This window comes from Thunnus thynnus, chromosome 8, assembly GCF_963924715.1.
Source record: "Thunnus thynnus chromosome 8, fThuThy2.1, whole genome shotgun sequence".
Lineage (NCBI taxonomy): Eukaryota > Metazoa > Chordata > Actinopteri > Scombriformes > Scombridae > Thunnus > Thunnus thynnus.
Window position 1 is genome coordinate 11,004,165 of NC_089524.1, and position 12,599 is coordinate 11,016,763.

At 38.1% G+C, this 12,599-nt stretch overlaps 1 protein-coding gene across 1 annotated transcript in view; it reads right to left on the reverse strand.

Moving 5' to 3' along the window:
- Positions 1 to 12,599, reverse strand: part of pde4ba (phosphodiesterase 4B, cAMP-specific a) — a 190,718-nt gene that overhangs the window by 164,418 nt on the left and 13,701 nt on the right. The window contains exon 2 of the mRNA XM_067596451.1: positions 962 to 1,056. Coding sequence (XP_067452552.1) covers positions 962 to 1,003 — 42 coding nt within the window. The 5' untranslated portion in view covers positions 1,004 to 1,056. The remainder of the gene's footprint in view (positions 1 to 961; positions 1,057 to 12,599) is intronic.

Here is a 12,599-nt window from a genome sequence, read left to right on the forward strand (position 1 = left end):
AGATCTTTACACTGGCTTCTTGTCTGTCAAAGAATTGGTTATAAAATACAACTGTTGGTTTATAAAGAACTGAATGGTTTAGGGCCAAAATACATTTCTGATCTTCTGCTATGTTATGAACCATCCAGACCTCTCAGGTCGTTTGGGACAGGTCTGCTTTCTGTCCCCACAGTCAAAACTAAACATAGAGAAGCAGCATTCAGTTTTTATGCTCCACATATCTGGGACAAACTCCTACAAAACTGCAACTCTCAGTTCATTAAATCAAGGCTGAATACTTTTCTGTTTCTGTTTCTGTTTATTAAATCAAATTAGAGGCTTTTGATTTATACTTTATACTGCACTTAAACTTTTACTCTCTCCTCTTTAAATTGTATTTAAATGTCTTTTTATATTGCGTTGTGTTGCTTTTACATTCTGTCTTGATGCCTTTTATGTTTTACATAAAGCACTTTGAATTGCCTTGTTGTTCAAATGCACTATACAAATAAACTCGCCTTGCCTTTCCCTGTGTATGTGGTGAACCGCTTATCTCTGTGCTTCTCTGTCCTCACAAAGCCACAAGAAGGAAGCTACAAGAGGTGAGCTGCTTTTGTTGCTTAAAAAACTCTTGAATGCTTCCTAATTATTCATAATCCTCACTATTCCATAATAAAGTCTCAGTCAGGAAGTGTCTGTGTCTTCTTCTCAGTGTTTATGTCTCTCTCTCTGTCTCTGAATTGAAGAACATTTTGTGTTGGATTAGTGACTTTGACACAATCCTAAAATGAAAGATGATGAAATGTTTTTGGTTACCTCTCAACCCTGAACACTAATGAGGGCTCTTTCTTTGCAACAAGGTCGATATTTCTGACACAGTGTAATGAAACCCATCTCCAGTGATGACACGTGTCTTCAAAAATGTGTTTGATTAATGTCTGTTACATAACTGGTGTGATATTGTAGAGACAAGGTGACTTACACTGTTGGGAGACACTGTGAGAACACTTCTGCTCTTCCTCATTTTTCCTCGAGTATCTCCCTCGCTGTCCAACCACAGCAGCTTCACATGCACACCTGGAAACCACAAATAGAGACCCTTTTAGAACAAGTTGCAATGAAAACTGCTGACAGTGAGGTCCATGAGTGATTGGACATTATTTGTGTTGAGCTTTTCCAAATGCTTTGAGCAACACAAATGAATTTCTATCCATCTCGTTATATTAGAGTGTCGACACAAGTTTGAGAGACAGATATAATTACAATACAACATTTTAACCTTCACTTTCATTATAATATAAATATTCCCCAATCCTGGTTCTTGTTCCGTTTGGGATATTTCTGCCACCTGTCCTTCCTATTTTGTCACAAGTAATACAAAACCACATGTACAATAACATACACACTGTTCACTATGCATCAATATTGAATTTACTGAACTACTTTTCTCAGTCATTTTGGTGTGTCTTCCTGAGGAAGAAGAGAGCCGAGCAGTCAAGACAAAACAGCCTCGCCTTCAATATTGCTCCGTTGAGGGGCATCTAGTAAGTGATACATCAACATGAAAACGCTGCTGTACAGCACACTGAAATCCCCTATGATGCACTGCTATGTGAAAATGTGCAATATATTCTATGAGGGCCAATAAAAGTAACACACTGATAAAAGAGGTTGGCTAGATACCCCAGCAACATGATCGCTCCCATGTTGAACTCAACTCGTTTTATTTCCCTTTCCTATCACTTCCCAGTGCCAGAAAAAGATGGTTCCTGCAAAAAACAATACCAACAGTAGTTTGATTGGAGCTGCTGTGTTGGTAGTTTGAGAGCAATTAGATTTGCACTAACAGTTTATAAGCATAGGTACAAATATAAAATGCATAATAATAATCCTTATTTGTAGAGCACTTCTCAAAACAAATGCAGTGTTACAAAGTGCTTCACACACAGCAACAAATCAACTCTATTAAAGACAAATGGAAAATTGATTTGTAACATCACATGGACCAGAATAAAGTATGTAAATCAAATTCTAGTAAATAGGTGGCACAGTGGTGCAGTGGTTAGCACTGTCACCTCATAGCAAGAGGGTTCTGGGTTTGAACCCACTGGCCTTTTTATGTGCAGGTTGCAGGTTCTCCCTGTGCCTTCATGGGTTCTCTGCAGGTAGTCTGGCTTCCTCCTACAGACCAAAAACATGCAGTTTAGGTTCATTGGAGAGTCTACATTGCCTGTGAATGTGAGTGTGAATGGTCTGTCTCTATCTATATGTTAGCCCTGTGATTGACTAGCGACCTGTCCAGGGTGTACCCCGCCTCTCACCCTATCAAGTCCAAGCAAGAAAATGGATGAATGGAAATTCCTGTAATATATGATAAACAAAATAAATACCAAATTCAGGAAAAATCAAGTTTTGAAAGAAGAAAATCCTCAAAAATCAGGATAAACTCTCAGATAAAAGTATGTTTTAAGAAGATATATAAAAGACGATATTGTCTCAACCAGCCCATATACTTAGGACTTGGGACAAGCTCTGCCCAATGATCTCAAGCTACATACAGGCTCATATTGGACTAAAAGATCTGAAACATAGCAAAGAGTCACGCCATGAACAGTAACTATACAAATATACATACAGTACATGAACTGTGTATGTACACGGTAAATATACACACATACACACATAAATACCAAAGGATCAAAAACCCAGTAAAGGGAACATGGACAATGTATAAAGATGTTTTTGTGTGACCAAGTCAAATGTTCAAAGTAAAAGACTGTGGAACTTAATGTTTATTGAATGCTCTCGGGGTATTTCCCTGCCTGTAATGTCTCACTTCCCTGATGAGTGAGATGATGAGTGTTTGCATGCTTTTAATCTGTAAGTTCAGACAGATGTTCATGGCTGAATGGGCCTGACCTTGAATAGTGCATCTCAGGACTCAAACATAAGATAAAGAGCAGCGGTTCAACCATCTGTCATACATTATTACAGCTGTGACAGTTTGTATTTCCAAATGTTTCAATATTGTGTCAATTCTTATACAGAATTCTGTCCTGTTATGATTTGTTGCTTATTACTAGTGAGTTCAATCATTGTTTGGGGCTGCAAAAGGAGTGAAATATTAGGATGTTAAAATAATTGACGGCTGTGCAGCTGGCAATCCGGCTGCACAAATTACACTGTCAAGTCACTGACAAGTGACGTGACAACAGGAGACATGATCTTCTTGTTACAACAAAACAAAGATGACAGCTTCCATGTAGTGTATTCAAGGCAACTTAAAATTGATTCGAATTAACAAAGCTGAAATATCACAGCTGAGAAAACTACTGAATACAGGAAAAGGAGATGGATACAGGATGAGACATATTTTTAACTAAACCAGATACATGTATAATTACTTTAACATGTCTTAGCAGTTACTAATATATGTGAGGCTCCACATGACTGCTTTGAATTACAGATCAATTTAACCATTTTAGCAATGTGAATCACTGAGTTGATAAAAAATAAAACAATATAAAGCACAGGGGCTGCCACATATTCTAATTTGTTTTGCCCACAAAATCTACTGTCAGCTACACACAGTTTGCAATTTAAAAGTAAGAGATATGATACATCTGGTGAGTTTTTGCAGACTTCAAGAAATCACTTCACATCTCAATGCTTTCTACAAATAAATAGAGCAAAAGAAAGAGTAAGCAGGACAAAAGCAATGGGTAGTCGGATGTGTTGCAAAGAATACTGTCACATGTGAGCGTAACACTATTACTCTGTCTGATATGGCTGCCAGATTTCACTCCATTTTTTAAATTACACAAAAAGATACTTAAGATAATAAACAGACAATACTGCCATTCATCTCATTTTGTTGCTAATAGCTCCAAATTAGAGTGCATGGATACTTTTAACTGATTCTGAGAATATAATTTCACATATGTTATATAATAAGATTATACAACCTTACTTCAAAAACACTGCTACTGTCAGACTAATTTTAAACCTGCAGAGCAGAACTTTTACAGAAATTAATGTCTGTTACATTCAAGCTTTTGCCAAACGAGTTCACACAATGCTGATTAAGCGAAGGTAAATCTCTCTGTATTTCACAGAATACAGAGTTTTTAAATCCCATTTAATGCATGACATTCCTGTGCTGGCTGTTTAGCCACTAATGTGGCCATTAGTGGTTTCTAGACTTTCTAAATGTTACTGGACCAAATGGCTCAAATTCTGATAGTGAAATGAGTCATTTTGTGGGGGTTGTGTGACGCTCAAAACAATTGATCCACCATTTTATAGCGGCAACAGTAGTTTACAGCCAGTGGTGTACTGGCCAACGGGCATACTGGGACAAGTCCCAGTGGGCCGGTGGACCGCCCAAACATTTCCATTTTTACCAGCCCTCTTTGTGTGCCTGTCATTCAGGGTGCGCATGAGAGCGTGCTGCAAGCCTGTGATGCCAATCACAGCAAAGTGCCCCCCTTTACTCTCAAGTCCTGCACTCCAGATTTAAGCCTACACAAAATCTTAGATGTGAAAAAACACGAGAGACTCCCATATCGATCACACAAAGAGCAATAGGGCAGCCAATTGTGTATTTGTGTCAAATTCACATAAGCTTTTACTTAACTAGCTAATCAGTCCTGATTGGCCCTATGCTCTAGTGGTGTGTGTGTGTGTGTGTGTGTGTGTGTGTGTGTGTGTGTGTGTGTGTGTGTATGTGTGTGTGTCCTGAACCCAAAATGCTTGCCCACCCATAATTAATTGTTTATATTCTCTTTTCTTCCTTTTAGCTTGCCCTTTTTCAATGCCACCCATGTCTTCATCCCCACCTCCTTTCTCCACCCTGCAGTAAGGATACAGACGCTACCCTCAGTGTCCCTCTTTCCATCATCCCCACTTCCTTTTTCCAACCTGAAGTAAGGATATGTTACCCCACCTTTTTTTTTTTTTAAATTTTATTTATTGCTCATAGACACCAATACCCTAGCACTAGTACAAAGGCCTACAATGCCTGTTGTTTATTTAAATTTTATTTATTGATCATAGACCAACAATACCCAAGAGTAACTGTATCATAACAAAAGCAGAAATGAGTACAGTAGATGTTTGCACTTATTTATTGTTCATGGACCAGCAATACCCAAGAACAGTTGTCTGTACATCAGCAGCAGGCCAATGATGTACAGTACTTAATTTTTGTTAAATTTTAGATATTAATTAAAATTTGTTTGTTTATTTAAATATTATTTATTGTGTAACTGCACTTTAGAAGAAGGACAAATGTGTTCAGTCAGTACCTGATGTTTGTAATTATTTATTCTTTATAGAGAGTAACCCTGAAGTCCTTCAGGTTTAAAACTTAACATGGTGATGGCATTATCTGACTCATTTCCTGTGTTGAAATAGATTATACAGCCTATTGTGTCAAATTCACATAAGCTTTTACTTAACTAGCTAATCAGTCCTGATTGGCCCTATGCTCTAGTGGTGTGTGTGTGTGTGTGTGTGTGTGTGTGTGTGTGTGTGTGTGTGTGTGTGTGTGTGTGTGTGTGTGTGTGTGTAGGGAGGTTGAATCATAACAGACAAATGAAAAAAAAACAAAATAAACTGAGCAATACATACTGGCTAATCTTTATGAGTTCTCTCTCTTGCCAGGACAAATTATACTTTTTCTTTTTTTAAATTTTTCCTCTCAGTAGCACACGCTAATGTAACAGCGAGCTAATGAAACCTGAAGCAGCCTTAATGGTTCAGCACACTGTAATTCCCCCCATGCTAATCATTCAAAAGCAGCAGACATGATTGACTCCGCAGTCATTGAGCCTCTCTCTAATGAGCCAATTCAGGCAGTCGTTAAAAGGCCCATAAGAACTCATATGTTCCTCCTGTGACCTGGGATGGTCTCTATTTTTTTCTTCAGTGTATGGAGATAGGGGGAGGTGAGCATCAGCAGTGGCAGAAAGTGATACAGAGGGAGGGTCAGGCAGTAAAAGAAGAACAAGAATGAGAATTAGACTGTTTTGGGGAGATCTGGCAAAATTAGTGAGGAGTGGCCCAGAGAATGAGATGAAGATGGAGACGGAGAAAGGAAAGGGCACCACAAGCAAGCAGGTCAGAGAGGATTTAATAAAATAAAGAGAAAAGGCTGGAGGTTAAAAAAAAAAGAAGGGCTGAAGAATGAGGTGTGAAATTAGGAAGCAGAGGAAGAAGCAGCAAGGAAGACTGGATGTGCACTTAGGCTGTATGCAGACAGGTTGGAGACAGCATATTTACCATGTTAAGAAATGTAATGGTTAAGGACAGTTCATGCCCTTGAAGCAGATGGACACATTTGTTTCAGCTTGAACAGGCAGGACAACCTTTAAGGCCCAAGGAGATGCCACTATTACATAAAAACACCCCCATCACACCACCTAAACACAGCAAAAAAAAGCAAATACTTAGCACGTATTCCTCTTGCTACAAGAGCTCACTGCTAGTCAGCACCTTCAACAGATAGAGAATGTTTAATAAAATGTACTTTCTCAGCGTAATTAGTCTTACCCATTACAGCAAATTAGACAGGCAACCTTCACTGTTGGCTGATATTTGAAAAGGTTTTCACAAGCTAATCTCCTGGATAGCTCACAGGCATGTGCTCAAACATTTTAAGACACAGTAAAGTTGCTAGTTGCTGCATTGAATAATCATGGCAGAGTTTAATTGCTTTGCAGGCTGGCTTTCTTAAACTCACTCACTTTTGTTCCTAAATTATCTTCATTTCTCCAAAACAGTTTTGAAGAAATGAGAATTGCTCAAATGGATGCTGTTTGGTTTTCGCCACTTGAAACATAGCACATAAAGCCTTACCATCCCAAATAAGAGAAAACAACTAAACCAAAATTAATGTAAATGCATTTTAAAGATTGTTTTTCTCTCGTATATTAACTTTGAGCTTTTCTGGTGAAAGACTTTTCATAATATTTTGTTTGACTATTGTTATGATTATTAAGATGAGCACTTGAATAATGTAATTGAGGTAATTCATTAAAAATACCTTGAATATACTGTGTATTTCTTAGAGGAAATTATCAGCGGCAAGGCCTCTCTGTAGGGACGACAATATGTTCCAGTTATCACCATTAGCAGATAATTAGTGGGTACAGAAGAAATTTGTGTTTCAGTGCAGATCTGAAAATTGTGCTCGGCAGCACAGATGTAGAAATCAGTTTATGAACACAGATAAGCGCTGTAACCTCGGGGGATGAAGCACAATGGTACTAACGAGGAGTACGGTGTGTATGTGTGTGAGAGAGAGAGTGTGTGTTCTGGGGCATCCTAATTAATGTTACTTCTGCCTAATTAGCAGCATTAGGGCAGACAGGTGTGAAGACAGAAGACAGCTCACACAAACATTACCAAAAAAAGCCTTCAACAAAACAAACTAGCACACGCATGCTCTCTGCATGAAAACAATACAAAAATGTTCTCCCAAATGTGTGTTCAGCACACACAGAGCGCTGGTGAGGCATCTCTGTGTGTTTAATGGTTTAGCATTAAGTTATTCATAATAGTCACACAGTCACCTTTGGCTTGCAGTCAAACTGAGACTTTCTAAAGCGAGGACACTCTCTCACTGTGGATAGTTTTAACAGTAAACGTTCTTAATACTTGGTATGACCAAGTCTTGCCTCCAGAACAGCACAAATTCTACAAGGCATCAATCCTGTCCCCTAAAAATGACATTTATATTCATGTTATATGCATTAACAAATACTGCATGCTGCATAAGAACCTTAACACTGCCCAGCTTACATTTTTATCAGGACATGTTCATACCAAACATAATGACCTGCTCATTGCCAACACAAAATGTCTCCAAAATGTTCACTTTCAACATATTTAATTTGTTGCTATATCAGCTTGTGGAAATTAAAGCTTGATTGATGGTAATGTTTATGAAACTCAAAGCACTTGGTTAAGGTTAGGGAAAGATTGCAGTCTTGGTCACATTTTCAATATTTATTAAAACCACAATCTTTCCAAAATCTTTAAGTGTTTTAGTAGCCTAAATGTAACAACATGTGGGAAGTAGGACATCAGTCAAAGTCCTGTACTTTGTGCCTCCAACCACCCACCCTCCTACCTTTAGATGTCACACATAGTACAGGTAGAAATTCTACAAAAATGTATTGATATAGCAGATTTATAGTGTATAAATGCATTATGTAGATGACAAAGTTGGTTTAAATTTTCTGGCTTATAGGAACATGCAGTTCCTGCATATTTTTTGGCCAAGCATTTGTGCTATAAATCCCTTGTTCAAACTCATCCCAAAGGTGCTATGAGATCTGGAGAATGGAGGCCATTAGTACTCTACTAAAGTCTATATGTGTAAAAAGTATGTGGCCATTAGGGATGCATCTGGTTAGCACAACTGTAGCATCAAAGTGATACTCAGTTGGTATGAAGTGGCATAATAAGTGTTATGAGAACACTCCTTGCATCATCATATAACAGGAGAAGAGTGCCACAGATGCCTTTAAAAAAAAAAGTAAAAAAAGTAAAAACGTGCTTAAATGTGTATAGCCTTTCTTCTCTGACTTCTCCTACCAAAAAGATCCGGTTAAATGGTATCATTACGACCTCAATGTGATAGATTTCCTTTTGGAATGTGATGTTGGAGCAGGACATCAGACAGTGAGAGTAAAAATCTTAAAGGGCAGCATACGTTGGCAGCGTATAACCTGCATCATAACATCAACACCCATCGTTTTCTATGTAAGCTCACACACCAGCATCATCATGACGTCTGAACTCATCAGGAAACACCAGCATCAACGTACTTCAACTATTCAGAAAATCAGCAATTTTATCCTAATTATACCCCAGATTGGCACTTCCTGTCTGCTATACCTTACGTCTTTTGTCTGTATGACTGTGGTCGCTACAGACATCAACTGACATGTGTCAAATAATGCAACACGCTGCTGTGTATTGCTCTTGAGTGTAAACCAATGGCTTATTAGTTATGAGACAAAGGCAGTTTGAGTTAATAGGATTGTTGAAAAAATTATGATTTTATTGGTTGCCTGTGTTTTCTGGTTAATGCACCATGCATGTGAAGTAACTGAACCTCTTGACCCTGTTTCCAATACAGTGAATGAGTTGCAGCCCCATTATTCACTGTTTGTCAGAGCAGACTGTTTACAAGCAGGCATAGCTAATAAAGTGGCCACTAAATGTAAAATATTATTGCGCAAACTAGAAAGTGGCTCTATCCGTTTCTACCAAAGTGTAATGCAACCATTCCCCCTCTCCAAGCCATCAGGTAGTAAATCATAACCAGTAATACCTGAAAAACACCCATTTCCCCAGACTACAGTCCACAGGTTTTTAATTTCAAATGTTGCGCAGGAGACAATTTCAGGTGGGCGTATGGCAAAATGTGATGAGGTCTTGTGTCACATCTCATCTTGTTCCTGTCACACACGCAGACACACACACACAGAAGTTCACATGCAAAAACGTCATTGGAAGAGGGCTTCAACAGAGCATGTCGTGTATCAGCCTAATAGAGCAGAGATAACAAGCTCTCCGCCTGCCTGTCCTGTTGACTGACTGGCTCAGTGGGACATCTGACAAGAGGAAGAGAAACAGGATCTTAGCAGCTGCCTGGCTAGCCCTCAGTCTTCTGGTCCATATTGTACTGTAACCTGACTTTAAGTTACTTTAAGTTATAGCTTGAAACTGTTTGCTTGTCAGCTGTTGGGGTGTGTTATACCTTTTGCTCTTTATTAGATTAACATGTGCAGTTTAAAACTTGATTAAGGGTCTGTATGAGGTGGTGATCCAAGAGGCAAAGAGAGAACTAATCTGAATTTATGCCCCACTAAAAATCTAAAGTGGAAATGCAAGACATCAAATGCCACACAAGTGTACACAGAGCAACCAGAAGGACCAAGTGGCATCCAGTCTGTCAGCATTCGATAATTCGTTCACTATGATCTGTCATGCTCTTGCATCATGCTAGCAGCCAGCAGAAAACATACAACAATAAAGATGAAATGTTGTGTGGACAAAACTGGCTGTAATAAAATAAAGACGACATTTTTTGTGTCTGCAATCACATTCCTTTAAGATTTTGAATCATTTTAATTTCTGAATATGGTTAAATTTTCCCCACACATAATAAAACTGCACAGTGCACAGGTGCTTTGAGACATCCAATACCATGACTGGTTCTGAAGTGTGATTTCTGATTAAAAAAAAAATCCAGTCTTCTCCACATTGTGAAAGTTTTACCTCATCATGTTTCTGATCATCATATTGTTGTCTTTATGTGTGTGACTGTCTGCATGAGTGACTCAGACAGAGAGTGCGCTGATAACGTGACACCACTACAAATCAGCTCAACCAAATTCCAAGAATGGTTGAGTATTCTGAATTGTTGGGTCTTATATTAATGAATAGTCTAACATTAATAAAAACTCAGAACACGCTTAAACACAATTTAATCCTCAACAGACTCTGAATCTTGTCAAATCCCATGGCAATGCTCAGTAGCGCAAACCCACCCTTTGTATGCAAGCTCAGGCTTTGTAAAAACCAAGTCCTTAATACAAATATGAGGTTAGGGGTTTAGCTCACTAGTGCAAAAATCAAATACAGCATTGGACAATTCATAGAGGATATATTGAGGAGATTCTGTGTTATTAACACAATGAACAAAGACAGGATGGAGAAGGGATGGCAAACAATGAAGTTCATGACCCAGTCACCTCACAACAGTGAAGGGCTTCATACAGTATATATTAAACATTTGCTGGGAGGATTATTATAGGGAACGGCTTCATACTGTATATATTAAACATTTGCTGGGAGGATTATTACAGTGAACGGCCTCATACTGTATATATTAAACATTTGCTAGGAGGATTATTTTTTTTTAAATGTGTAACAGAGCAGTTATTTTTTCATCCTCTACTTGATAAATAATTCTGTTTTAAGAATCTACATATGTTGGGCTCAGTTTCAGCCGAGCAAGAATGCTCTTATTTTTAAACGGACAACATATTAACTCATTTCTGTAGTATTGCTTATATTACTGCACTGGTTGTGGTTGTGGTGGTTGACTTATATTAGCAGTTAGCACAATTACGAAGCACTATAAACTACTTAATCCACTGACTGTGTATCAGCAGTGGTTTACTTCTGGGTCAAGCTGATACTGAGAAGCTTGATAATACGGCATCATCCTGGCAAGTGGCAAGTTCCAATCATTTGACATAAACTGGTGTGACTCACTCACTAGTAGCAATACTATTGCATGGTCATAATTTCACCCTGTGGTCAGAGATAACAGCCATCTAGCAGCTTGCCAGAAAAAAATTAAAAATTTTTTAACTGTAAACACTTTATTCATAAAAGAGTTTGAACCATCCACAACAGAATATAACATTTTCGTTGTATTTCTGATGCTTGATTTCCCTCTCAGACTTCTGTATATACTTTACACAATACATAAAGGAGGTTCAAAACTACTTTTTAAATGTTAAGTGTAATTTAAAATATTTTATCTAAGTGGCCCTACTAATTGCTTTTAATTTCTGTCTGACAAATTGCAGATTTGCTGGAATATCTTAGTCTCCACAAGACCTCCTAAACATTGCTACTGTTCAGCAGCTCATATGATTTCAGTATGAAAAAGATTAAACTACATACAGTTTAGTCACCAGACATTTCAACCACATGTTCAGTGAAACACTATAAAATTACAGTCCCATAATAGCACCATATAATCATTTTTGATGTGGGTGACCAGAATTCATTATAACAATTTACTGAATGCAGAAAACCAATTTTATTTTCCTTCCTTCAGAGTTAAAGGAAAAAGCCATTTTAATAAATTCATTCCAAAAAATTGCTTTATGCTTTATTGAATCCTCTTTATCCACCTCTCATTCTCCAGCGCTAATCCAGTTTAAAGCACACAGATGTCCAGGCAAAGGTGCTTAAAAAGCCTCCAGGGATAACATGACAGTTTTGTAAACCTTGTCTTAAAATCCCCTTTCTGTCAGCTTTCTGTTAGTTACATAACAGTTATACACAGCAGGAATTGTGTCTTTTTTGTTGTGGAGAAGACAAATGTGATGCTTTATCTTTCTATCTTTCTATTTTCTTTCTGATGTGTTTTTGAACAGGAGTTTGAGGCAGGAAATCTGCTTTTTAAGACTGCAACACGGTCGTGGTGCCCTAACCCCACCAAAGTGGCTATGTCAGTCAAAATCACTTTGGACAACTTGGAAAAAAAAGATTTGTTACACGACTATTCATCATTCAAAGTGCAAAGACAGGATGATTACTGACTGAAGTTCCTATATTTTTAAGTCTTTCAGTGCACTGTATGAGTGACAGTCTCAGACTTCAGTATTTCAAGACGATAATTTTGAAAAACCCCATCAGAAACCTAAGACCTGCTGCAATGGTATAAGACTTAGGATTCCTGATCAGGATATTTTGATTAGGGCCTGAGTGGAGGTCACTGCACTGAATAATAATACCAATAAGGCCAACTGTGTAAATTTACCGCATTCACACTAAAGGCCTTGGTCTTGTTTTCTTCACCACAG